Genomic DNA, 26,910 nt, shown 5'->3' with positions numbered 1-26,910 from the left:
TGCTTTGTCATGACTCATACCCTTTCCTCTAGATTCTTCTCTGAAAATTGTTTTGTAAAACAAGAAACATGCCACAGTTTGTCTAAATAAACTTTTACTTTGCATATAGGTATGTTTATTCAAAAAGAAGTGAAGCAAGGCTGAGGAGCATATGCCAAAGTGAAAGAAGCTACAGGTCACATTACTAAAACATTTCTAGAGACCTTGATAAGTCAGGAAGGATTTGGTGGTTATCTATAGATTAAAAAAAAAATTCACATTAAACACTTTATTCACCTAAGAATAAAGAAGATTGGTAATTCACATACCTAAGGTCAAAGATGATGATGTTTCTCTGAAGGTATTTTTGGTCCAATTCAAGAAGAAGCTGAGTACAAGCTCATTCTGAAAGAAAATAGAAATAGTTTAGGGAATATCACATATCTGTTCCTTGAATTAGTTCTCTCAGAGCAGATTGCTGGTAGGCTTTTGATGCGTATATTGGAGTAAGCAGTGAAGGGCAGCCTTTCCCCTCTGATCATGGGCGAGAACCCGATGGAATGATTTCTACGCAGGCACTGGGAAGACAGTGGTGCCCCTTACCACTGGCTCAGGGAGGCTGCACAGGTGCCTACCTCACCCCTTTCTTTCAACACCCATCCAAATAGCAACTTGCAATATAGGCCACATATTTTGCATTCTTAGTTGATCTTCATATCTCCAATATACACATTAGCAGCTGCAACTACATTTACAGTGCAGCACATCTATGAAACAAATGCAGGATAACATCTTTCCTGAGTATTGTGCAGTAAGTGTGAAAATTGTCCTTGGCAGAGGACCAGCCCCAAGCATCTGACCTGACCTGTGCCCTACCCTCAGGCTTAGACATTGTGTGTACCTCACTTGGAGGCTTACACTTGGACACTCACACCGAAAAGGTCCATACAGAGTTAACTCCTACCAGAGATAGTCATATTTTACCAGCCTGTTTCAAAGAGTAAGCCACCTTACACACTGCCCTATCACTTTGTTTTTTATGTACTGCTCTGTGTTGCTCTAGAGAACATATGTAACAGGTAGTTACTTTTAGCTTTAGAGAATTAAACCAATAAACCAAATCCCCAGATTTGAGTATTGTGCAAGGCAATAAAAATATGAATTCTAAAATGAATTCTTATGATTCTGAATCAAAGGTGGATAGTAATTACATTTTATTGCCTTTTTCATAAAGTCATATTTCAGAATGGCCTTTCTTTAAGACTGTAAGAATTGCTACATTCATACTGACACCGCTTGGACTGATGCTGTAACAAATGGGATGAACAAGAGACTTTTTTGATTCTAGCATTAAAATGCCACCATCTATTTATTTATTTATTTATTCCAGGACATGGAAAAATAATGTGTCTCTCTTATCAACAAGATATATTTCATGTAGCTTTTGTCTTGCTTCAATTTAACAAGATGCAGCATGATTTGTGAAAGGAAAGAAATAAAAGGAAGAGTTTAGTGACAAATGCAGCTAGTGAGGAGTTACTGTAAGTTCAGCAAACAGAAGAACAAGCTGTGTATGTGGCATGGAGATAAAATTTAGCAATCTGGATTTATTTTAGAAGTTGTCTTTTATTTTTCATTCCACTACTTGGGATTTTTTCTCCCACATTGATATTTGCTTTAAAAAAAAAAAAAAAAACACCAGAAAAAAAAAAAGATAAACCAACTTTTTTTTTTTCCTTTGAACTGAATGACAAATAATTAAGCTATTATCAATGGACTGCCAATATACCTGTCCATTATGAACACAAGTAATTATTTTCTCATCTCACAAGGACAGGTTATAGTGGAAAACCCATACACCTGCTTCAGCTTTTAACAGCTTTAAAAAGCCAAGTTACTCCCTGTGGGACCTCCATTTGCTCTTTCAGCACAAGTCCCAAGGGTAGGAAATCTCAAGTGTTGAAAGAATGTATTTTTTGGCAGCTCAGCCTTTATGTGACAGCATGAAAATAAGCAAAGAAACTTAGGTAGTCCTTTGAGCTGAAAGATCTTGAGAGAAGTGGGCAGGATGTGGAAGGAAGGATACACTGACTGACTTGAAAGAGAAATAGAAAAATTCCACATTGGGCAGCCTCTTGTTCTGCTTCCTCTCTGCTTACTCTTTCAGCAATCTGAAAATAGTGAACAGAGAGGTTTGTAAAAAGGAGATGGGAAGATTTTTTTTCAGGAGAGAATTCCAAATTCTCTTCCTAGAGGAAAGAACACTGAAAAAAAAATGACATTTGGTTTAAGAACACAAGCAGAATCAGTGCAGATCATACACTAGGTATGAACATAATGGGCAAGTACATGGCTAGTGTCACAGCACTAATTTCAAAGCATTCCCTGTCTGTGTGTCCATTGTATTCAATTGGTATTGAAGCATGTGGGCAAGCAGCAAGGCTAATGTTGGTAAATGTAAAGAAAAAACAGGCCAGGTTGCAGGAGCGGATTAGCAGTTTATCAAGGACAAAGTGCTTCAAAAGCAATGGAGGTGCTCTCTTACAGATTTGCTTCAATAGGCATTTTGTACACTGCTATGTACAAGACAGCAGTTTCTCCCTGAACTGTGCTAATCTACCTACTGCAGGATACCACCATTTAGATTTCCATCAGCAAAGTATATAAGTACCTTCTTAAGTTCACCCTTCAGATCACCAAAGCACATGCTGAACTTTCAGGTGATTCCTAAATACTGTTGAAGTTAATGGGACTTCAATCAATTGGACACATTAGAGTTAAGCATACATCTAATTACATCACTAAGCAGAACCAGGCACTTCAGAGCCTTGAATGCATGTATGGTCAAATGCACACCATATTTATGTGGACAGAGTCTACTTCTGAACAAGCAATTATTGTTACAAAGACGTGTGACCATAGGTGGGAATCTTAAGATCCTGTGACAGTCTTGGCAGATGGGCAGGGACTGAAGATGACCACAAAAACTCACCTACCATTTTTTCCCTTAAATTATTATCTTTAAAACAGTAAATGGAAATTCCATAAGATAACAGCCATTTGGGGGTTTTTAGGAAAGCCTCCTACCAGTTCTCTAACCATTCTTACCTAATTAGAAAACAATTTAAAAAGTAATGCTGGTATTTTTCCAGGTCACTCAAAAACATTAATCTTTTGGGGATCAGCCAGGTACGTATAGGTGCATCAGTGCTGGTCTGGTTAGAACTCTTGCGTGACCTTTATTCAGCCATTACCTCAAAAGAGATGAATTCCACCTTCTAGGATACACACTAGGATACAGCTGAAATAAGCAATTTCAATGGCATCAGGGGAACTAGCACAGTGCTGCACCACTGTAGCACAGTAGAATTTGTCACTGCTTTCCATTAGAGCTTAACTAGAAAAGCACTCTGCTATTAGTGAAACACAGCCAGATTTCAAGCCAGATTTAATTTCATAAAAAAAAAAAAAAAAGGAAAGAAAGAAAAAAAAGAGCAGTCTCTACTTTGCTTTCAGCACTCTTTTCAGCTGTGTTAGAGTAGATTTGGGGTCAGAGAACACCCAAGCACCCGTTATACTTAACCAGGATGGAGAAGCAGCGGGAAAGAAAGAAGCTAGAAAAAGCTGACCTTGTTGCAGCTATTATAACTTCAGGAAAGGACAGAGGAAAAGAGAGGACTTTGAACCCTCCCCATTTGGGCTCTGTTTGATATCTGCCTGTAGGAGTACAAGAGTGGTGAGAGTTTAAGGGACCCACATAACTTAGATATGCTTTGTACCTTTGTGTTATGTAACTCCATATGGGCACTGCCAGAGATATTTTCTCAGCTCTGTAAATCTCAAGTAGCTCCAGTGAATAAAATACAAATGAAATATGTATTTCATTTCACACAGCCTTCAAGTCAACATAAAGCTTTTTATAGAATCTGTCCATACCTGATACATTGTCACTGTTTGCTTACCTGATTGCACTTGGTTTATCTCTGCCCCCTAAATTTTTAGATAATTTGGAAAATTAAAGAGAAAATTTTTATAGATACAAAACCCAATGCACCTCATTTCTTCATACTAATTAGCTTACTGTGCACCTACACTTATTATTTTATTATTGTTATTATTATTATTATTTGTATATATTTATTTGTAATGCCCAAGCCAGGTGCAAGTTGTCCTTTAAAGATAAGCAAGAAATCTTTCAGCTTTGTCAATATCTAAAATGCTGCTGCTTGTCAGCAGGGCCAAGAGCAGACTCAATTAACAAAGCCTTACCTTGCTTTTGTGTTCACAGGGAGTGTGCAACCTCCTACAATACTACTGAAAAATGACAAGCCACTAGGGCAGTCCTAATTTATATTTGTTGAGATTTGGGCTGCAATCTCCATTCAGCCCATCTCTCATTTGGAGTTAAGAGTGAAATAGAGAAAACTGTAATAGTAGGTGGCAGCAGCTGCCTTTTGTCATAGATTTGATTTATACTGCAACAGTGTATAATTTTGTCCTCCCCCATGTTATCAACCATCCAATTATTGTTCCTTGATGTTTCACCTATTATTTGTGGCAACACTTGGCTATTTTGCCATTTAATGAAGCAAAACTCCAGGGGTCTAAACATTGTTGAATATGTAGCTTTGCTTAGCCTGATCTAGAAGACTCAAATATATCAGTGCATGCAGCGATCAGTCAGTCAGCAACAGTGCAGCTGGCACAGAACTAAATATTTCTATGATGTGATCACACATATTGCCATTGATTTGAGGGGAGTAGAATGGAACTAAAAAAGATGCTGAAACACATTTTTGATCGTGTCCTAAATGACTCAATATGAAAATCAACTTTTGCATTTTAGTAGTTGATGTTATGAATATAGCTTGTTGTTCATGTATATAGTCTGGTGGAGTAGTTATTTATAAATGAGTGTTAACCTGAATTAGAAAAACACACTCCTATTCCAGGCAATTCTTTAACAAATGTCTAAAAGAAAATCAGTGAATGAGGTTTATGCTCAAAGTAAGCCATAGGCTTAAAAAACGTTGAAGAGAAATGGGCATAAACACGTTTAAGCATTTAAAATAGCCCAACAGCAAATATCTCCATCAACAGATTTTTCAGCACAGATCCAATAAGGATCTGATACTAAAATTCAGAGATAGAAGAACGTGGTTTGATGTTTCTGTTCTTTAAAGAAGAGTTTAAAGAAATACTTAATTCCATTTGAATACTTAATTCCATTTGAGCTACAGTACAAATGAGAAGACAGCTATTTCCCACATCCCTTCCTTCATTCAAACCATTTGGCAGAAAAGGTCAGTGACATTCCGACTTACTCGTAATCATAACACAATTTTCATAATCAGAACTTAGTCTGGACTGAAAAGCATGCACTTAAGGCATGACCGAGGAACAAATCTGGATATAATCCATTTCACTTTTTATTTCTAGGGTTTTTAATTACTTAGCTGATAGAATCAAGCATGCAGTTGGTCCTGCATGGACTTGATTAAACTCTTCAGTGCTGAAAAAAAGATGGTCAGTGGTGCCCAGTCAATCAGGGTAATGTGTTTACAGTGATAGCAAGGGTATTTAATTATGAAATAAAAACTCTTTCCCTTCTTGGCTTAGTATAATCTCAAACAGTGCTCCAGGATACCATAGAGCTAAAATACAGCAGAGAAAAATGGTTGTGTCAAGAACATACAAGGATCCCTGTTCTACAGGCATCTAATCTTGCGTGATTTCTTCTCAAATTTCAGAATGAATTATTTAGTCCTACATAGTTTTACTCTTTCATAGGAATGACAGTTTGGTAAAGCTTGAGAACAGACATCTCCCTAAATGGTTTTGGTCAGGCTCCCTAGCAATTTGATTTGAAAAAGGATAAATTTGACTGTAAAGTGGTCCTATGCATGCAGAGAGACAAAATAATTGTGTTTATTTTTATGAAGAAAGCCTCCTAACTTGGCTTTCTGATCAAAGTAAAATCAAGAAGACACTATGACACTTTTCAAAGAGTCATACCAAAGGGGAAAAGTGAAAAAGAAGCCTTCAGCTGGGAGTACCCACTGACCAGGCTCCTTGTTCTAAGTGGGTCAGAATACATCAGTGTTTTCTAAATTTCTTACATCTCCCAGCAGTGGAAGCATATTGAAGTAAAAATAATGATTTGATGTTTATAGAGTATCAATAATTTTGAAGGTTATCACCGAGAATTTCAAGTTAGATGCATGAGGGTTAGCGAGATGATTTTCAGCATGCAACAGCACTTTATAGATGGAAACAATCTGCTCATTACTCCATTTTACTATCATGCCCCCTCCAAGTCCTGCAAACCAGTAGCTATATGATTGTTTTAAGCATGTAATTGTTTTATCCTCCTCATGGTTTACCAGTACAGGCTGTAACAGACTTGAATGGTTTTTAGCAGCTGAACAGTCCAGCATGTCTGTATACACCCATTGGACCAGTTTAGAGCCACACCAACATATGTTCTCAAACAGATCTGCTCACATTTCCGTACAAATACCCTGTTCATTGTTGTGTCCTAGTGTCTCAGCAGTAACACTGGGAAAACTTATCCATCTCCACAGGCCTGCACTGCAGGACCATAAAGGGAGGAGGCAAGGAATTAGGAAGCCCATTGCAAGGCAGCATGCTCAGGCTGATTATTAGACTGTTCACAGACCATAGAGCAGGAGGGAGAGGAGAGCTTCTGTGTGTGGTTAGAAAGTGTTTTTATTACCATCCCAGGACTTTAAACAGTCTGATTTTCCAACCGTAGATTAGACTTCAACACAGCAGCCCTTGGCCCAAATTGAAAATTCATGTACCTTACAGCAGCCCAGAGAACAGCAGAAGATAGAGAGCTCTCCAGTTCTGGGTCACTGGCTTATATCAGTTTTTCCTCCGCTGTGACCAAAAGGTGCTAATATAAAACAAACCCATGACTCTACCTTGAGTGACAGAGTTTACACAACAATTAACCTCAGCCTGTAGAGTTTATTTGGCAAGGTCAGTCAGGACAGCCAAGCACAAGTTAGCTGTCCATGTTAAATTAAGTGCAACTCTGTGACACACATATAATCTATCACTGGAAATCTCAATTTCAACTTGGCACATAATTTTTATTAATAGTAATAAGTAAACTCCTGTTTGGTTTACATATGGACAATTTTCTCTTTAAACTCCACTATGTAATCACAGCTGGGAAAGTTATAAAGGTAGGCAGTAAACATTTTTCTCCTCTTGCAAGATGTTTGAAATTTTGAAGAAAAAATATCACATCATATCCCTCTTTTGGCACCCTAGACTGTTGACATTATTAAACCAAACCAGCCTGCATTTGTGCTATAGCCCTGAGGCAATGGGACATGACAAGGCCCATCTGGCAAAAGCCCAGGCTCTGCTAAAGAATGTGCTACCAGTGAAATAACAGAAACAATGTAGGAGATCATGCCCCAGCTCCCCTGAATTTATTAGACTCCACATAAGCATAGGGTCCAATCTTTCCTGTCCATCCAACAGCTTTCCTGTCTACTGCTGCTCACAGTCTTTTTCTCAGACCCAGTAATTGACCATTCAACTTCTGAAGTTATGCAGCATAATTTAACACACTCCCAGGATGCAAAAGTCTCCCTAGACGCCCTTGGCCTGGTGTTTCACAATGCTGAGGTGCATAAGGCTTTGTCCTGGGCCAGATAGTGAAGAGTCAGTTTTTGTTACTATTGTGACTGTCCATTTTGAAATAGGAGGAAAACATCAAATCTTAGAAAACAATGATGAATAAAAACCTGCCGATTTGAATGCACACAATATATCACTTTGATAATGAAATATTCTGATTTTGCTTTGTTTGCAAAAGTTTCTTCTACACATTACTTAAATTTTCAAATGAAGAGGTAGCTCTGTGCTGAAAGAATGGAACTTTTCATTTAAAAACTGTCAAAATCAGACTTTTCAATATTTCAAAATTTACTCCTTTTTTTAGACATTACATTCCTCAGAACCCACTCCTTACTGTCAAAAATACAGTGAATCACTAGTTTTGGATGGCAGCAAAGGAAGAGAAGTTATTTTGAAAAACACTCTGCCAGGTCTAATAAACTATTTTTCAGTCATTCTTGTCCTTGTCTTAAACCCTGATGAATGCTACAATGGATCCATCTTAAAATGGGTGCATCAGAAGTGTCATTTATGGCATTTAGTTTTTCAAATGAGGCAGTGGAAAGCTTCCTGATTCTTTTGGTACTATGCTACTACAAGTCATGTGCAAATAAAATAAATACTGGAAGCGCTCACATTTGCCAGTTTGATTGATCCACTTAATAGCTGCTTCAGATAGAGATTCAAATCCTTCACTCTTTTATGTTCAAGATCTGCAAAAGGTATATACCATGAGTGGGGAAACCTGCAAGAGAAGAATATTTGTAATTATTACTCTTGTACTGTATTTGCTGAAAACATTTCCAGCTCTACTTAACAGAACAACATTAACTCTTTCTAAGATGTTTTGCTGGCAGGTGAAGGGATGGGTAGTTTACATAGGATTGTTTACTCTCTGCTTCTGGTTCTTTTCTGATAATAATTTGCTAATATTCTGCTTCATACTGTACCCTTTTTTTTCTGTCTAAATCATTACATTTATTTTACACACACACATATACATATATACACGTTAAAAACCTTAAAAGGCACTTACATGCATTTTAGGGTATCTAAATACCTCTAAAAATTGGTCATTTATGGCTGTAGGAAAACATTACCCTCTCCATTTTTTTTTGCATAGTGCATAGCACAACAGATCTGATCTAAGACCAAAGCCTTGCCATACAATAATGAATGCCAAAGCCTTACAGCAACAATGTGACATTTTATGAATATACCAATTATTGCTTTTTTTTTTTTTTTTTTTTTTTTTTTTTTTTTTTTAACCTTAGCTGTTTAGAGTATAGATAAGTTTTTCAGACCAGGTCCCTGATCCTGAATGCAATTTCAGGCACTACTATAATAAAAATAATATATGAAAATAAACTATCATCACAATTAAAAAATCAATCCCAATAAAAGCAATAACAACAATAATAGCAATGTTCTGTATAATTTTTATTAAGATTAATTTAACTTACTAAATAAACCATGTAGGCACAGGATGGTTTTATATCAATTTTCAAATGCTATGGTGAATTAAAATGTCAAAACCTGATTTTTTTTTTTCACTTGAATCATCTTTGTGATGTTAGATCAGTCAAAAAGTGAGATTTTTAACAATACACATAATCAATTTACATTAACTTGGCCTTGGCAAAGACTATTTCTGTTAGGTTGAAGGATCATTAGAAAAGCTATCTATGCTAAATTGTATGTAATGGGTTTTATGATATAGATTACTAATACTGGGATTGCTAAACTAATATTATACTTTATGTCCACTTATCTATATAATACAGAATAGCAGAAATATCAGTCTGGTTATATTTCATGTTACATCACCACTGCAAACACTTAACCATTTATTGTTTACAAGCCTCTTTTTCCTGATACAACCTGGTTTATCCAGCAGACCTGAAGAGATATCTGAAGGCTTCAGACAAATGGCTAAAGAGCCAGCTAGCAGCAAAATACACTGAAAATAGACACTTGCCCAGCCTTTTGAAAGACAGCTGGTCAGATCCTACTTTGAATAGGTTTTACCCAATTCCACAGCTCAGTGATAAGATGTCATCAGCTTTTCAAAAGCCAGCCAAATAACAACACATGGAGCAAGTGGATTCCCATCCCCAGAGAGGAACACTGGCCAGCATTGCAAACCACCCAGCTGTAAAAATGGCACAGCAGCCTCACCTAGTGAAGATAAAATGACCAAAGACAATTAAGCCACAGTTTTTGTTACCAAGAGATTCAAGGTAATTAGATTTCATGAATTGTAATTAGATTTTTTTTTTTTTTAAACTTGTTTTGTAGCAGAAGGTCTTTTATGAAGAAAATACTGATTAATAAGGATATTGTAATTCTTTACGAGAGGACAGGTCTCTAGCTATCTTGTGTAATACTTTTGAGGAAGAACTTAACACTGGTATAACTTAGTCTGCAATTAAAATGGCAAAGGGCCAGGATGATAGCAGCATATTTTATAGCCTTTTGATTATTTTTGCCTATATCATGGAAAGATCAGAGCTCAGTTAGGCACTGTAAAAATTAACAGTGAGAGGCAATTCTTGCCTGAAGAAATTATAGTAGTAGGGGATGTGACATGACCCAGAATCATGACATATATGAGCTATACACATAAAATTAGAACCCAGGTCATTTGACATATATAGACAGGCTGTGAATGTTTTGGGCACAAAAGGGACTTCTTTCAACAGATGGTAGGGGGGATCTGTTTGGAAGCAGCACAAAATAAATGAGGCTGCATAACACAAAGAGAGGGCTCTAAAATGTTGGCCCTCAGAAGATGCATCCTAAGCACAGTGGCCAAACCGAGGACAGATATATGCATTATCTGTAACTTCAGAGACAGCTAATTGATGGCACCCATAACTCTCTGCTGCAGTGAAGGACAATATGAACCTTGTAGTAGAACTGAACAGTTCTTTAAAGTGAGTTCATGCTTTTGCTGAATTGTGCCTGTGGCTGAAATGGACTTTGCACTTGTGAACATGCTTGTGTTAGAAAAGCCTCCAAGTTGATTTTGAACTTTGCATCTAGTTTAAAGAGATCAGAAAAATATAAACTTGGGCCATTTACAGACAGCCTGGGTACCATATCTCATTTCTTACCAATTAGTTTGAAGAACATTTCCATGTATAAACTATGTTACTTAAATGCTTTATTGAGTGAAAAGACTTTTGGTTAAAAAACAAAACAAAACAAAACAAAAAAAAACAAACAAACAACAAATGCAACAACAACCAACGACAACGACATAAAACAACAAGAAACCAACAAACCAACCACAGTTAATACTTTGTCTAAAACCAAATAGGAGAAGATGCCAGAGTGCAAGTGCTTGTTCGGGGAAGCTGTGCTTTGAATTATAAATATGGTATGAAAATTTACATGCAATAGCAAAATTTTACATGCTGAGAACTCTGAGCTTCTGCCTTTAGTTTCTTGTGACAACAATATGAAGCAAGGTTTTTGCCTTCTTTTGATGCTTCTGGTATTGGCCAGTGCTAGAGGCCTGCATCACACAGACTAATGGTCTGATATGGTATAGTGGTTCCAATAAGAACTTCATATATAGAAATAGCTTAGTTTTTACTCTCTGGGCTGCACTAGAAGCCTCCAAATGACAAAGCTACATTAAAATTTAAAAAAAAAAAAATCAAGATGTTAGCATATGAACATTCATATAAAGAAACATCATAAAATGAATTACTTTAACACAGTCTTCGGGAAAGATCACAAAGTGACAGCTTACTGCTGGGACAGAATTTTGGCAATAAAGTTCTGAAGCTCTTAGAAAGCCTCAGTATACGTAGATTAAACTTCTGTGAGTCCTGGAACTCTCATTTGCATTAAAAATATTATAAGTCATTTTAATAAAGGTAGATTTAGTGAAAAATAGCTAGTGCTGGTTTTGAAATTCACTACAGGATTTCTGAGGTCTGCGAACTTCTAGAAAGGAATATATTTTCCTTCAAGGGGGTGTCTTCATTGAAAAAAAAAGAAAAAAGAAAGGAACCAAAACAAACCAAACAAGTCATAAATAGCTACTTGAATATTTTGTTCTGCAAACTAATAGTTTGCATGTAAATGGCTCCAAATCAAGACCATGATTCAAGTACTTTAGGTTTTCGGTGAAATTCCAGTTCTGACCAACTGCTGCAACCAGCTCATTTGGACAGTCATAATGAGTCAAACTGGAGACAAACTCCCTCAGTTATGGGAAAGATTCTCTAGAATTAACCAGTCTAAAGCCATTTAACTGAATAAATCTCACAAACTCCATGAAATACCAAATTAGACTGAAATGCATTGAATTTATTTTGTAAGTCAAGATCACGTTGATTGCAGCTATTTATTTCAGGTCAAACATCAAAGACCTTTCTATCTTTCAAGTGTATCACTGGAATCTCATTTTGGTTCAGGTAAAGTGTTTATCTTAAAGCTTTTTGCTTTATCATAGAATGAACTTGAAGAGGTGCTTGTATTAGGTAAGCCAGTATGACTGTTTAGGAGTTTGTTCTCAATAGCGTATAAAATATAAAGCATATGATATTTGTAGAATACATTACTGCACTTATATTACTGAAGCCATGGAAAATTGTTATATAAAGTAAAGCTGTTTCACATAAGACAGAAATTTGAAGCTATGAAGATGTACACTTCAGAATATTCAAAGAAGGAATGAACATGTACATGGATAAAAAGGAATATTCAGAATTATTGCAACTAATGATGGCTTATTTTTCAAGACTTATTAAACTATTATTATTGAGTGATGCAAGGCATAAAGTATTGTTTTAAGGGACTGGGAGAACAAGGAAGGTTACTGAGTATTTCTCAGCTGAGGAGTATGTGCATCTTTTTGTAAAAAAGTTGATCGTGCCTGTCAGTATCAGAGATCATATTGGTTCTGTTCGGAGCCAGTGTGAACATTCCTACATTTTTTTAATATACTGATTTTGCACAATGTTTTGACCATCATCATGCAGAAAATAAAAATTAAAATATCTATCATGCCTTTAATGAAGTCAATACCATTTACCCTTTGATTTCAGAAATATCTGTCAGGCCCAGACTGTTCCCCCCTTCTATTCCCATTATAAAGGATGAATAAAATATATAAAAGTTGAACTGTCACAATGGTCTATGATTCAGTTTCTTCTAGGCTGAACAGAAAGGTTGATAGCATATGTCTCATTGCCTTTGTGTTTCTAAAAATATGTCTGCCGTACATTTTATCACATTTTTATCTGTGCACAGAGAGAACCATTTAACATTCACTAATATGCTGCCTTACTGTGGGAGTGCCTCTGATGGAAACTGCTTCTGGAGATGGCTGTGAAGTTTTGAGAACTGGTCAAATGATTTCTCCACAAAAGTGACCACATTGCAGGTTTGCACCACCTGTACTAGATATAGCTGTATTGGAGAAAAAGGAGAGGCAGAAAAGGGAAATGATCAGAGAGGAAAATTAAAAAAAAAAAAAAAAAAAGAAAGAAAAAAAAGTACAAGTGAAAATATAGGGTGATTTTTATAAAGTAAACCTTTCTTTAATGTAGTGCCAAGTGCCACACAATTCAGTTAGTAATTTATAGTCTTTGCTACACAGGGGGAACTTGCCTGGATAGCATACAACTCCAACACTGAAAGATCACTGTAGTGCGTGAAAACTAATAATGCACCATTAAAGCATCATATAACAGTCTCCAATTTCTATCAGGCTTCCTAATTTTGTGCTATGCTTTCCTCCTGGATGCTTTAATTAGCTCTTGATTTATTTTTCACTACAGGGCAGGAACTTTTCTCCTTAATGGCTCCCTGCTATTAGCCGTCTGCCTGGTGTTCTTTCTCTTTGCTACCTCATTGGCACTGCTGTGATCCTTTCAATGTGGCAAAAGCACACCTTATATAAAAGAGGAGTGAGAGTATATAAGCTCACAAAAGAGTCATTGAAGATCAAGTGAAAAATACAACACGTACGGAGTCAGATTTTTTGTTGAATCCCAAAATGGTGGCTCTTGCAATTGACTTCTCTGTGTTCAGCATCATCCATTCCTGGGGAACAGTCTCTGGAGCTGGAGGCTTTGCAGATCCTGTCATTGACATCTGTGCAAGTGTGTGGATCAAGTTATTGAGCTTAACGGGAAAGCACTCCAAACTTTCCTTTATTTTCCTGAAAAACAAACAGAAGAGGTGTTATTTATGTATCTGGATCCCATTTCTTGATCCTTGGTTTCACAGATACAAAAACAAAAACAAAACAAAACAAAAAAAACATACCTAAAACCCACTTCACATGAATATGTATCATATGCATACCACTGACCACTGTTTGCAGCAATATATTTCCATCCCTTGAGCCCCACTGCTTTGAGGACCACTCTTGCTGTAGCTTCTCATGACTGACCTTGGGGTAGTTATTCTTCATAAGCTGGATACAATCAGACTATCAGACAAGAGACAGCCAGAACATTTCCATGTGTATTTTGAGGAATTCCAGGTTAGAACAACATGTGCTCACTTCAAAAGGGACAGAAGATTGTCTTTGCATTTTCATTACATTAATCTCACATGGACATTAATCTCACATATGTTTTCACAAGGCTAAACATCTCTTGCATCCAATTTGTAATTTAGTTGTTTGTATCTTGTTAAATCCCCTACACAATTCTTAGAAGCCCAATCTTTGTGGAACAGCTTAAGATGTATGTATTTATTTTTTATTTTTATTTTTTTCTCTTCTCCTCCTATCTCCTCCCATCTCATCCCTGTGTGAGAGGAACCAGAACATACTTCTAATTTTCTAGTTTTGAGATCTTTCATCAGAAAAGACACAATTGAAAGAAAAAGTATTAGATATACTTGCAGTTATCTAGTGCAAACATGTTTTAACATCAAAGTGAACTTGACTTGAGAAATAACACTGCAAGATAATCACTGGTCTTTGAAGAGCAATATGCAGTGCTTATTAGAAAACACTTGCCCTTCTTAATTCAATTGCTGGTGAAAATCTACTTAAAATGTGTTACTAATTTTTTTTTTCCTATTTCCATGCTTAGTTCTACAGCTCTCTGAAGACGTTCTGGATGGGTTTTATGTTATAGAACAACATTCTACTAGTTTCAGGCCATATAGTAGCAAATCTCTATCAAATTGTCTGGTGTTCCCCCCACCCCCCATTGTGGAGTATATCTAACTAGCTTACAGGAATTGACAATACCCTTAACCACCTTCGTCATTGCCTCTTTGAAGCTGAGCAAATGCTTCACCTGTCATTTAAAATGAAATTCTTATTCATGTGTTTCTCTGTGTGGGCTGGATTGCATACTACAATCAATTGAAATCAACTCCATTCATCACATTAGCCTGATTTTCATGATCTCAGACATTCTGGTTAAAGACTGTAGCTTTACAGATGCTACCATACGAAAAATAATATTCTACCTGCAGCTAGCTCCACAGCTTGTTCCCCCAACCTGAGATCTCATTCAAAATACCATGTGTACTCATCATACACCAATTAGGCATACTAAACTAAGGAAATGAGATGTATATGTTTTTCTCAATGTAATAGTATGAGAGGTATCTCTGAACTGATTTAGTTCATTATCTTAATTATTAATTACATTCTTCAGAAATAAATATATACAGACTATTTAATAAATGACACAAATTAACACAAATTGAAAACAAGAGAATAAATCTAATTTCAAAATATTAGTACAAAATCACTGATTAGTTAGGCCACATCTGAGGGGAACATTTCTTTTTTAACTCTTACGTGTTTAATTTAATGTTTAGTTTAAACACTTGCTAAATCACGGAGACATGATTTAGGTTATAGAATCTGTAAATTGGCCATATTATAGCATAGCGATTAGGGAATTTACAATGTTACTATAAGAGGCATGTTCACCTTGCAACTAAATACAGTGCATTTTAATTCACGTAAAACGGGTCTCTACTTATAACTTAGCATTAATTCAGACATCATCGCTCTCACAGAGCAGCTGATATTGGAATACTACTATTTAAACAATTCAGTATTTTAATAGTAGGGCAAGTGAAGTGATCATCCCACTCTACTCTGTGCTGGTGCAGCCTCTCCTCCAGTACTGTGTGCAGTTCTGGGCACCACAGTACAAAAAGGACATTAAACTGTTGGAGAGTGTCCAGAGGAGGGAGATGAAGATGGTGAAGGGCCTAGAGGGGATGACATATGAAGAGCGGCTGAGGTCACTGGGCCTGTTCAGCCTAGAGAAGAGGAGGCTGAGGGGGGACCTCATTGCGGTCTACAACTTCCTTGTGAGGGGAGTGGAGAGGCGGGTGACCTATTCTCCATAAACACCAGTGATAGGATCCATGGGAATGGGTGAAGCTGATGCAGGGGAAGTTCAGACTAGATATCAGGAGGAGATTTTTCACTGAGAGGGTGGTTGCACACTGGAACAGGCTCCCCAGTGAAGTAGTCACTGCACCAAGCTTGTGTGAATTTAAGAAACATTTGGACTGTGCACCAAGTCACACGGTCTAAACTTTTGGGTAGACCTGCGCGGTGCAAGGAGTTGGACTTGATGATCCTTATGGGTCCCTTCCAACTCGGAATATTCTATGATTCTATGATTCTATGATTCTAGTTTGTAGTTTTTTCCATGGATCCATTAAGCTTCTAAAATGCTTTTAACACTTAGGTGGCTAATCGTATGCCTTCTCTAAACCGAAACAGAGGCTTTTGTTAACGCTGCATCACTTGTCAGTGTTTAAAGGTAAACACTAAAAATAAAATAAAGCCAGAAATATATGTAGTTTTTGCCATCTCTATATACTCTGTTTTCTCTGTATGTGGTCTTCTCTGTTATAATAGAGAACATTAAGCAATCAGTATGTCCTGTCATTAAGAATGAGTTTAAAAGGCCTCAATGCTATTCTGATGACATCTCAGAGTGTCTTCACAGCAAGGTAGAACAACTACAGTTAAAGATCTCTGAATTCTCTTTCAAGGGTGAACAAGCTTAAGGAAACTATTCCACAGCTTCCCAAAGCTTCCTAACTATGTATGGAACAGTGATGTACATCAAACTCATGTGTCATCTTTTTAAATTTTGTGTTTTATTTTTGGTGTAGATTACATCACTGACCCAGTTTACCACATTGTGGCAATCTGATTCCCCTTTCTGCCAGCATTTCTTTAAATTCATCCTAAGAATCTGTACTAGAACCTTCTCCTTGAACTCTCTCAAATGCTTTCTCTTCTCTTCAGCCCCATTAAATTTAGCCACTGGTGAAGAATTTGTTAAGAATGGGTATCATTTACTGAGATCTTCTTGCTCCCTAGGTCACTACCACTTCTGCTGTGCCTATAGCTGGCTCTGTCCTCACAATGATATCACTGTGAATCCTAATATTTCTAAAATAAAATTTGCATTTATTTATTTATTTATTTATTTTTTCACATGACAATATCCTTTTACCACACAGATTGCTGTCATATATATTTTGCAGAAACATGAGTTAAATATCTGGGATTATTCAAAGGGAGTAACTTCATGTTCCACCTGCTGCATGGGCTTTGACTTTCAGGTTTGGTTTACAGATTTTCTACAAAACTGTCAAATTACTATCAGGTGGCAGTTCATGTAAACAGATGCATGAAAAAATTGGCTTTTTCAAGAATGCATAGTGATGGAAGTATGCCCCCAAGTCTACATGAGAAAGTAGTGAAGTGCAAAAAGCAGATTTATTATGTGAAATATGTGGTGTTGAGACTCCAACAGCCATGCTTTGTGACTTTTAGGGGTTTACTTCAGACTAACGCTGATCCTATGGGTGGAGCACATCAAATACTCTTTTGAAGTGCATCCTCCATTTCAGTTTCATCACTGCTAGTCTTCCTGTGCAACTCTCTCCCAGACAGAGGACATTCCCTTCCCTGAGCTGGTGACATGGGGTTTATACAACAGTATGAATGTCTCAAACAACATAACTTCAAGGAGGAAGTTTGCCTCTGTTCATTTGATGCAGGTTTACCAAGACCTTTAGAAACTGCTTGAGTGCAGCTGAAAGAGAGTTTAGTATAGTAGTTTTGTCTGTGTCCCATTAGAAGTCACCAGCTGTCACTGTTTTTTCACCTGTTTGGAAGATTTCTTGCAGGAATATCTGCAGTCACCTCAGAAACAGGGGTTGTCTGATCATTTTAAGATTAGTGTTATGTTTTGAAAGGAGTTACTGTGAATTGTCCAGTTTCGCATCTGTTGGCATTTGTGGTTTGGAATGGATACGTTTGACCTAGGAAATGGCAGGTACCTAATAAATGATAAATAAGTAAAGATGGCAGCTGACCTAAGCAGCACCCCTCAATCAAGCAACTGAAGATATGCAATGGTGATTCACTGGTAATTGCCAAATCCACAGTGCCTCTCTTATTCATGTGTTTCTATAAGTGAGTTAGATTGCATACTACAATCAATTGAAATCAACTCCATTCATTGCACTAGGCTAACTTTAACACCTTAAAAATAATTTTAAATACATATCACTTTACAGGCATATTAAAAAAGTCAGGCAGCAGTGAACACCATTCTGACATTCGAAGATATCTGCAGAAAACCAAAGAGGAAATTTATATCCAGAAGTAGGATGGCTTTCTTTTTTCATTGTTATAACTGAGTTGTGAGGGAATGAGGAAAGGAGGGAGGGAAAAGGATCAAATTGAGTTTCAAGGATCAAACTGAGTTCAGGGCAGATGCTGGAGAGACAACAATATTTCATTTAGCACTAGGTGCACAGAAATGACAAGCAAACACAGAAACTCTTGTTTAACTCTCAATTGGTGCACTGTTTATTCATGATCTGAGAGTGTGACCTTCCAGAAGGCTGCAATCTGTGAGCTTCAGCACTGCTGCTCATCAGCTCGTAATAGTGAACTGACCCAATGTGAAAAGAGAACAGTACACAAATGAGACCACAGATTACTGAACATGTCTTAATTCAAAAATGAGAGCAAAAGAATTTGGTAAAGCACAGAATACTTTAGAATCCTGAAAAAGGATTTGGATGTTAAATTCCAAACTCTGGTATCATTATCCCATTGGCTAACAAGGTGAAGGGCAAATAAAAAAAATAACATTGTTTTGCCAAAAATATTCGTGGCATCATTCATCATTTTATGCTGTTTTTAAGTGACAATGGAGGCAATATCAGTACTATTGCTCAAATCAAACTCAGACAATTGCTAAAAGCAACCTATTTGTACAGAAATACAGAGAGAAATATTCTTCTCCTATTTCCACTAGCAGAAGTTTTTTTTTTTGTTGTTTTGTTTTTTTTTTTTTTCAGCAGATACATTATATGATTGAAACTGAAAGATCACAATAAATACCTTGTATTTAGAACAACAGATAACTCTTGGCAGTTTTTAACATTCCAATGACCACATTTCTTATCTAAAAATGAACTTTTTCAAAACAATTTATCTAGAAATGAACTTTTTCAAAACAATAAAATGTTTACAGAAGTAATTGTAGAGAGAAAGCAGCTATGAATTTCAAAGGATTTGAAGGCTACTGGAAGTTATGCTAATAAACAGAACTTCCAATTTCACTTGCTTTCTAAGGACATCTTGAAAAATAGATATAGGAATAAAGTATGGAGAGACCACTAGAAGTGTGGGATTTGTTTTTTTTCTCACCTGTGTTTTCTGTACAAAAAGGAATTAGGGACGATTTTTTCTGAAGTACGGGAATAAAGACAACATAGGTAATGCAAAGCTCAAAAAAATCTCAAAATATTAACATTCCTAGGAGCAGGTCAGAAAATGCTTATATTGATGGTAAGTCCTGAATAGAATTAGGTATCAAGCCATACCAAAGACTGCCTGGAAATACTTTTCAGAAGTTAAAATACTACTAGACATTAAAATTGGCATTCTGCCTATGTTTAAACATGTAGAAGTGTTAGCTAATACATGCTTTGAATTAACACAAATTATGTTCAAATATGAACAAAATTTGAATTAACAACAAAAACAAAAAACAAAACAGCATGAAGTAAAATGAGATCCATAGAAATTCATGAACTGATGAAAAGACACCTTGTACTTACAAACAAGCATATATGATACAAATATATACTAAGGGTATTAAAGAAGAAAATATGCAACCTAGCAATATCTGAGTTTTCTACATGATATAATGATCTCTATGACCAGTAAAAAATTCAAGGTAAACTGTAACAATAGCCCTAGAGTTCACTAAAAGCATTACAGCAGAAAATACAGTTTCAAATAAGATCTGAGCCCACAGTGTGAGAAAAATCTCAAATAATTTTCTTCAGACAGGATCTTCTGTGAAGCTTTTTTTATTTGTGATTGCAATTACGGGTGTCCTGTCAATCAGGAGTGAATTTTAGTAAATACATCATAACCTTTTATTCCCTATTACCCAATGCCTGATCACCTCCCCTGTTTCCTCATTGGCTGAGTACTACAGGTTCACAAGCTACTCGATGATCCTCTATACCATATATGTATGATTTTTCTCTTTTTTTTTCAACCCTTTAATTTCTCCTTTCTTATGTTTTGAGAACTTGTGATCTTTGTTTTACTGTTCTCACACTGCTCATCCTGTTTTTCTCAAGCTTCTACCTTATTTTGGAACAGTGAGGCCTTCTATTGTCCATTTATCTACTTAGCATTTCTCCTTATTATGACTACACAACTCCCTTGGAATATTGAAAAATAATTATCTACTGCAAAAACACTACTTTTTTTCTCACAACAGCACTGCACAGATCTGTAGCATGGTGTTACTTTTACTGGTACGCAGGACTTGAGGGTCAATTCCCACTCTGAAGTCCTGCACTTTCCTCAGACTTGAAACTCCATAGACACCTTACCCACTTCCAAGAAAGAGTATGAAACTCTTGTCCTGAATGCTGCCCTCATCCTTTACCTTCTGTCTAAGCAAGACTGCTGTGAATTTAACCCTAACCATAACCTTATTCCTACCCAATGGAAAAGCATACTAACACTTTTAACCTCTAGAAGAATGCTAGGCACAGGCTCTGAGCTTTGCATGACACTAATTCAATTTTTGCTCTGAAGACTCACTTCCCTATTTGTTATGTATAACCTAGTCTTTTTTTCTCTAATTAAGTGAAATGGCTTTTCTACCCATGAGAGACAAACACATCCACCCAAACTATGACAGATTCAAGACTTTTACATTTTAATTAGAAGCTGCATGTTTCCTATTTGAAGTGGAAATGTAAGTCTGTAATTTGGGAATATGTACAATTTTAAAGGAAAGGATAAGGTAGGAGTTGACAGTAAATGTGAAGCTGTAATTAAATTTTAAAATAATCCAATCTTGTTAAGGGGCAATAGGGAAAGCATATGAGAAAACAAGAGTTAAATGAGAGAAACCTCAGTGTTCTGCTGTGTGCAAAGTGATGGAATGATTGCTCTTGCCTCAAGGCAGTTTGCGCAGTGCAGAGAATTATGCTGCCTTATGGAAGTGTCCTTTAGGGCTTTGAATTTGGAAAGACTGTGAACTGGATATGCCCTGCATATGCAAAAGAAGAAGAGGTCAGAAGGGTGTGACTTGTTGTGCATGTGTAAGCAGTGTCCAGCATGCTGTGAATTCAGACTGTCCTTTGCAAATGATGGTGTTGCACATGACAGGTTCTGACAGGGAGAGATTTTCTCATACTTTGCCTAGAATGAGAAAATGAGTTTCCAAATCCATTGACTCAATATAGAGCATCACCAAATTAAGAGTTGGAAATATATGTACTACAGAGGCCTGTCCCAGAAGATCACAACTGCAGGCTTCCAACTGATATTTAATAGGTCATCTGCAACTCCTCATCAATATTCCCCAGTTATTATCACAAACAAGTAAAACGTGATTATCCTCATACAAATAAAGCATTAAATATACCTATACTTGCATACAATTCTGTTCTGTTATACATCCATTAACTGCTTAAAAGGAAGAATCATTACCATTTTGCAGATGGAGAAACTGGCTAACAGAGGCAGAGTAACTTGCCTGAAGCAACGCAAAAGCTAGAAAGAAGATCAAAAAAGGGAATATAATGCATGAATTCTAAGTCCTCATTCAGACAGATAACAAGTCAAACCTTTTTATGGGAAGATTTTACAAAACCCACTGCAAAAATTATTCATATTTTGTTGTTGTTTTTGTTTCTTGGAAGAACATTAAAACATTCATTCAAAATGTCTGCAGTCCAAATCATGTTACATGGAGTTAGTAGATCTAAAGGCAGAGGTAAACTGGCTATAAATAAGCCATAGTGGTTTTACCATTCCAACTAAAGAAAACCTGTAGGCACTGAATAAGTGTCTTCCTACATGTGCACCACAAGTGCACAACTGTGTATCTTTGAGAAACTTGAGAAGGTTGGTTATAAAATGCAGAAGGAGTGGATTTTTTAAAGTAAACGTGAGGATGAATTATCCTTTTGTGTAATTTCACTGATTAGAACCCCTTAACATAAGAGAAAAAAAATCTGCTTAAAAAAAAAAAAAAAAAGACATCTTTTCTTTATGCCTGAAGGTGACAAACTTTCTAGATTATATTCTGTCTTTACCTTGTAAAGTAGCTTGTAGCCTGGAGGTCTGAGTCCTGAGGACGGAGGTTATCATAGACATACTTCAAATCCTGAATACTCTTCAGCTGAGGCAATCCTGCATGCAGCATCTTAAAGTAAAGAAATATCATTACTTCCTTGTACTACTAAAAATAAAATAAATTTAAATGGGGCCAACTGAGGAAAGGAAGGATTTACACAGAAAGGGTTTTTCTAAAACACAAGGTTTTGCTGATCTGTAAAGTTGTTCTGGTGCTAGAGCAATGCCTGGAATACTAAAGTGAACATATTGCACTGTAAACCTTCACACTAAGGAATCAGAAGGAGCAACTGGTGAAAATCACCAGTCTATTTGAGTTATTTATTTTCTATTCCGATCACAATCTCAATACATGTATTGCTAATCTTCCTTCATAGCCTTCTAATGGTGATAATGGGAAGACAATAGGATGCTGGGAAAATGTAGCCACCTGAACAATAGTAACCACATTTCTGCTATGCTGACAATCCTATTTAGTGCAACATCACCTTCTCATCTGTAATTACGGCTGAGTTACAGCACAACAAGCAGTGGAGACAACTGTGTCCAGTTGACCATACATTTCTCTCCAGGCAATGTAAAACGTCACAACAAAAATCTTTTTGATTCACTTCAAAACATACTGATTCTTCTCAATGATCGCAGTAAGTTGAGAGCAATGTTTTGTGTGTAATGGAGAAAAAAAAAATCACTCCACATTGCTCAGAAGGAAACGTATGTGAATTTGCAGTCACTGCTGTGCATTCTTCATTGACATTTATGTCTACTGCAGATAGAACATCCCTCTGAGTTTTGCAGATAATGACAAAGAAAAAAAGGAAACGCTGATTTTATTTTAAGGTTTGGTTGAGGGATAAATAGAGGAAAGGGAAAAGGTATGGGTGTCATTTTCCTTATTCCTTCAAACCTTCTCAATATTTTTACATCAAGTTTCAATACTTTGTATGTTTTCTTTTTGGCATTATGATTTTGGCAATATGATTATGCTTCATATAAGGCCAAATCAATACTACCACTGGACCTTTAGATTGCTGTCTCACAGAGTTCTGCCTAGTAAGGAGCAGAAAGACAGAAAGCTCAAGGAGGAGAATGTAAGTAGCTTGTTTTCTTGACTGGTTGAAAATGGTGAGTTGAGAGCTGGAACAATAACAACATTCAGCCCTTAGGGATACACACTCCTGTTTATGTCTCCAACACATTTATAAGAAAGGTAACAACTTCTGTCCCCTTTTAAAATTAAGAGAGTTGTTTCATAAACAAATTAAGCTTCTTGCCTTTCATTATAAAATAGAACAGTGACAGATCTGAACATAATCTGAATGATCCATAGTGTGACTGCAGAGTGGGATTTTTTAGGATCCCTGAACTGCAGAAGGGGGAAAGTCATTTGCCAACCCCAAAACGTCTTCAGCTGGGTGGTACCTACACACAGTTTTGCTGGCTGCAAGAGGTCCTAGAACATTATTAGACTGCTTCATCCCTCTTGCTTCATATAGCATATCTATCTTGTTTCCCTTCATGGAGGAGGTTTCTAAAAATGTGGCTAGTGTTTCTATATGCTAATTGGACAAGAGATGGAATAACTGCTCAGAAAAAAACTACAGGTTGCCTAGGGAAACTCAAATACTAGATGTATAAGTTTAAGCGTCTGGATGTATCCCCCCCCCCCCCTTATTTGACCACACATATGTCTTGACCTACTACACTTAATCATCTCAGGCCTTCTTACTTGCTGAGTGGAACTGCTTATGCTTTCCTTGGGCCTGGATTCATAGCTGGTGTATGAAGCTCAGCCCACCAATACATGTAAAAATGAATAGTCTTGGCGTCAGGTTTTCATGCACAGACCTCCAGAATGGGAATGTTTCCCTGGTGTTTCTGAGCTGTAGGAAGGTGAGATGACTTGTCTGTGGACAACAGACTCAGGTCTTACCTGTTTCTTGTCACACCACAGGAAAGTGCATCAATTATTTGCTGTCTAGTGTCACCTCTAAGCCCTTTTAAATAATTTTCTACTTGAAAAATCTTTATAACAGTAATGTTTTCTGCACTTTTAAAAACTAGTCAAAATGTGTTTGTGTCCTCCTATAAGCCTCTGTTTAATAGTTCACATCAAGTCTTTAACAAGATCAAATCTAATGGGAAATGGCCTTATTGTTTGGATTTTTTAACCCTGCTTTACAAATAGTGTCTTATAAAATAGAATGTGGCAGGGGAAGGAGAGCTAAATGATGCAGATTTCCAGATATTGAGAGGTATCTTAGACTGTCATTGATACACATAGGCAGTGGTTAGTTTGTCCTGTCCCGGCCTGATAACAGCTGATATTTTGCGTAGAAATGAATTCAAAGTACAACTTCACAATCTATTTAGTTTTCTTATCTAAAATAATTTCAGAACTGAACCATTTTGATACCTTCTTCCAACCAACACTCCATTTCAAGTACAGAACTAGACTCACCTTTCCAAACATCACTAGCAAAAACAACGCATGTACAACTCATCTAGTTTGTTTAATTTCCTTTTGACATCAAGTGCTCATCAATGAGGTGTGAGTACACTGCCAGTTATTTTTCAATTATCAAATGCAACACAATTGACTGAACTGCAGCTCATTGAGCAATGCTAAACATATTTGTATCCTAAATTTTAGCTCAGCACTCAACAGCAGAAACAAAAGAAGAGGCATATGCCCTCAATATAGACAAACCTGAGCTGTATCCAGGCAGAGATAGCTCGGTATTTCAGAGTTCCTGCTGGGAACATTTTCCTAACACTCTCTCTATATATTATCTCAGAGTAATCTAACATCAGTATCTCTACTGATTGCAGAAGAAGGGATTGACTGCACTGAGGACCAGGGGGTGAACAGGAGATGTAGCTATATTTGCAGCATGCGATTTTAGGCAACCTGTCCAGAAAAGCAAAGATAACTGCTGTGGATGAGGTGCTCTTGAGCTTTCCAGAGTCTCTTTAACTTAGATAGTATTTCCCAGAACGGCATTTTGCACTGCTTCCAGCCAAGCAGGCAGAAGCAGGGTTGAGATTTGGGGCAATCCTTCCTGCTCTGTATTGGGTAATCACACAATGTATGACTGCATGAGAATCCATGGACGAGATAGAGGCAGGACAAGGAAATTTCTTGCTGTTTCTCACCCCCACCACCTCCATTGCAGAAGCTGGAGACAATAGAGCTGTGTTTATGGAGTAACATTTTGGCTGTACCCCAACTTCAGCAGGAATTCTGGTTATAACTTCATATAAATTTTTTCATGCACAAACATTACCTAAACTTTGCACTGGGTCCTGGACATAAGTTTTGGATTAATAGTCTAACCAAGCATATAAAAAATATTAATTTAATATTCTCATTCTACCCGTGAGAGGGGAAAATTATTGAGGTTTCATACACAAGCAGAGTCATAAAGAACTTATGGAATCTGCCACAGCACATGAATCAGCATGATTACTTAAGGGAACAACTGAAGATCTAAAAAATTCTATACAAAAGGATTTTAAAATCTGTCTTAATATAGGTCATTCTCCGTTATTTGCCATCCTATAAAGGGAGTGTGGAACTGTGCAAAGAAAACACTCCAATGGCATCACTGGTAGCTGCAGTGCTGCTACATATTCTTACATCAATGTGTGAAACATTTAGTTTTCTTTGGCTTGCTCTAACCATAAATGAGTTTGGTAAATGATTGCTTGAAAACCTTGAAAAATGACTGAGTGAAAATTCCTGAATGTAGTCTTTGCACCCAGGTTCTTTTACAGCTTTTAGCTATTTTGTAAAAAAACAAACAAACAATCAAAAAGATGTGGCAGCTTAGCTTTTATTTTCATAGAAATTAGTACATGAAATTGCATATTTGCTTTGCCAGGAAGTGCCAGCACTAACATTTTCTGGAGTGCAGCTTGATATCTCTTCAAGTCATAGTGCTACAGGAGGCAGTAGAGAAGTGTTAAAAGGGAAGAGAACACCAGAGGAAATTGATTTTTGGTTTCATCTTCAAGTTTCTTACCATCTCCAGCAGGTTCAAGAGTAACTGGCTGTGTTTCCTGACTATATTATAAGCTCGACAACAAAGCTCCACAAACTCTTGAAAACGCTGTGGGTTTTTTCCACCTTCTGTGATGAAATACTCCATCTCTGATGTGAAGATGAAAGGAGCTCGGTCCCTTGGAAAGAGAACAATTACATGAGAAATTTCATTTAAAATATCAGATCATGCAAGACGGTTAATATTTGTGATTCTTTATTCATATTTGTTTTTCCAGTATTACTTTCCTCATTATTTCATCTCTCCTTTCCTCCAGTGTGGACAGGTCTATTGATTGATCTATCTGGTATCCCTGACTAATTGGGGCAGAGACAGGTCTCACAGCAAGAGCTTCCCAGTAAGAAAGACAACAACTGAACAAGTTTGGGGCTTACTTATTTTCCTCTGGCTTTTCTTTACTTTTCTTTTTAAATTCTCATTGCTTTAATTTCTTGACTTCTGCCTGAAAGTTAATCTGGAAACATGTTTACTCCTAATATTGAAATATTTAAAAGTTGTTCTCAAACAGGATGGGATATAAATATCAACTAGGCGAGAAGTGAATAAAAGAAA

At 36.8% G+C, this 26,910-nt stretch overlaps 1 protein-coding gene across 6 annotated transcripts in view; it reads right to left on the bottom strand.

Annotated features, from left to right (window-relative positions):
- Positions 1–26,910, bottom strand: part of PIK3C2G (phosphatidylinositol-4-phosphate 3-kinase catalytic subunit type 2 gamma) — a 202,604-nt gene that overhangs the window by 32,975 nt on the left and 142,719 nt on the right. For all 6 annotated transcript variants that reach the window (XR_004746201.1, XM_035310106.1, XM_035310126.1 and 3 more), the window contains 6 exons: positions 26,320–26,476; positions 22,255–22,364; positions 13,624–13,816; positions 12,941–13,062; positions 8,272–8,380; positions 309–384 (listed from right to left, as the gene is read on the bottom strand). Coding sequence is in view for 5 of the 6 variants with exons in the window: in XM_035310106.1 (XP_035165997.1) it covers positions 309–384; positions 8,272–8,380; positions 12,941–13,062; positions 13,624–13,816; positions 22,255–22,364; positions 26,320–26,476 (767 nt within the window). In the remaining variant the exon portion in view is untranslated. The remainder of the gene's footprint in view (positions 1–308; positions 385–8,271; positions 8,381–12,940; positions 13,063–13,623; positions 13,817–22,254; positions 22,365–26,319; positions 26,477–26,910) is intronic.

The sequence above is a fragment of the Oxyura jamaicensis genome, chromosome 1 (genome assembly GCF_011077185.1).
Source record: "Oxyura jamaicensis isolate SHBP4307 breed ruddy duck chromosome 1, BPBGC_Ojam_1.0, whole genome shotgun sequence".
NCBI classification, from domain to species: Eukaryota; Metazoa; Chordata; class Aves; order Anseriformes; family Anatidae; genus Oxyura; species Oxyura jamaicensis.
The sequence above is the reverse complement of the archived record's forward strand: the minus strand, read 5'-3'. Positions and strand labels throughout refer to the sequence as shown.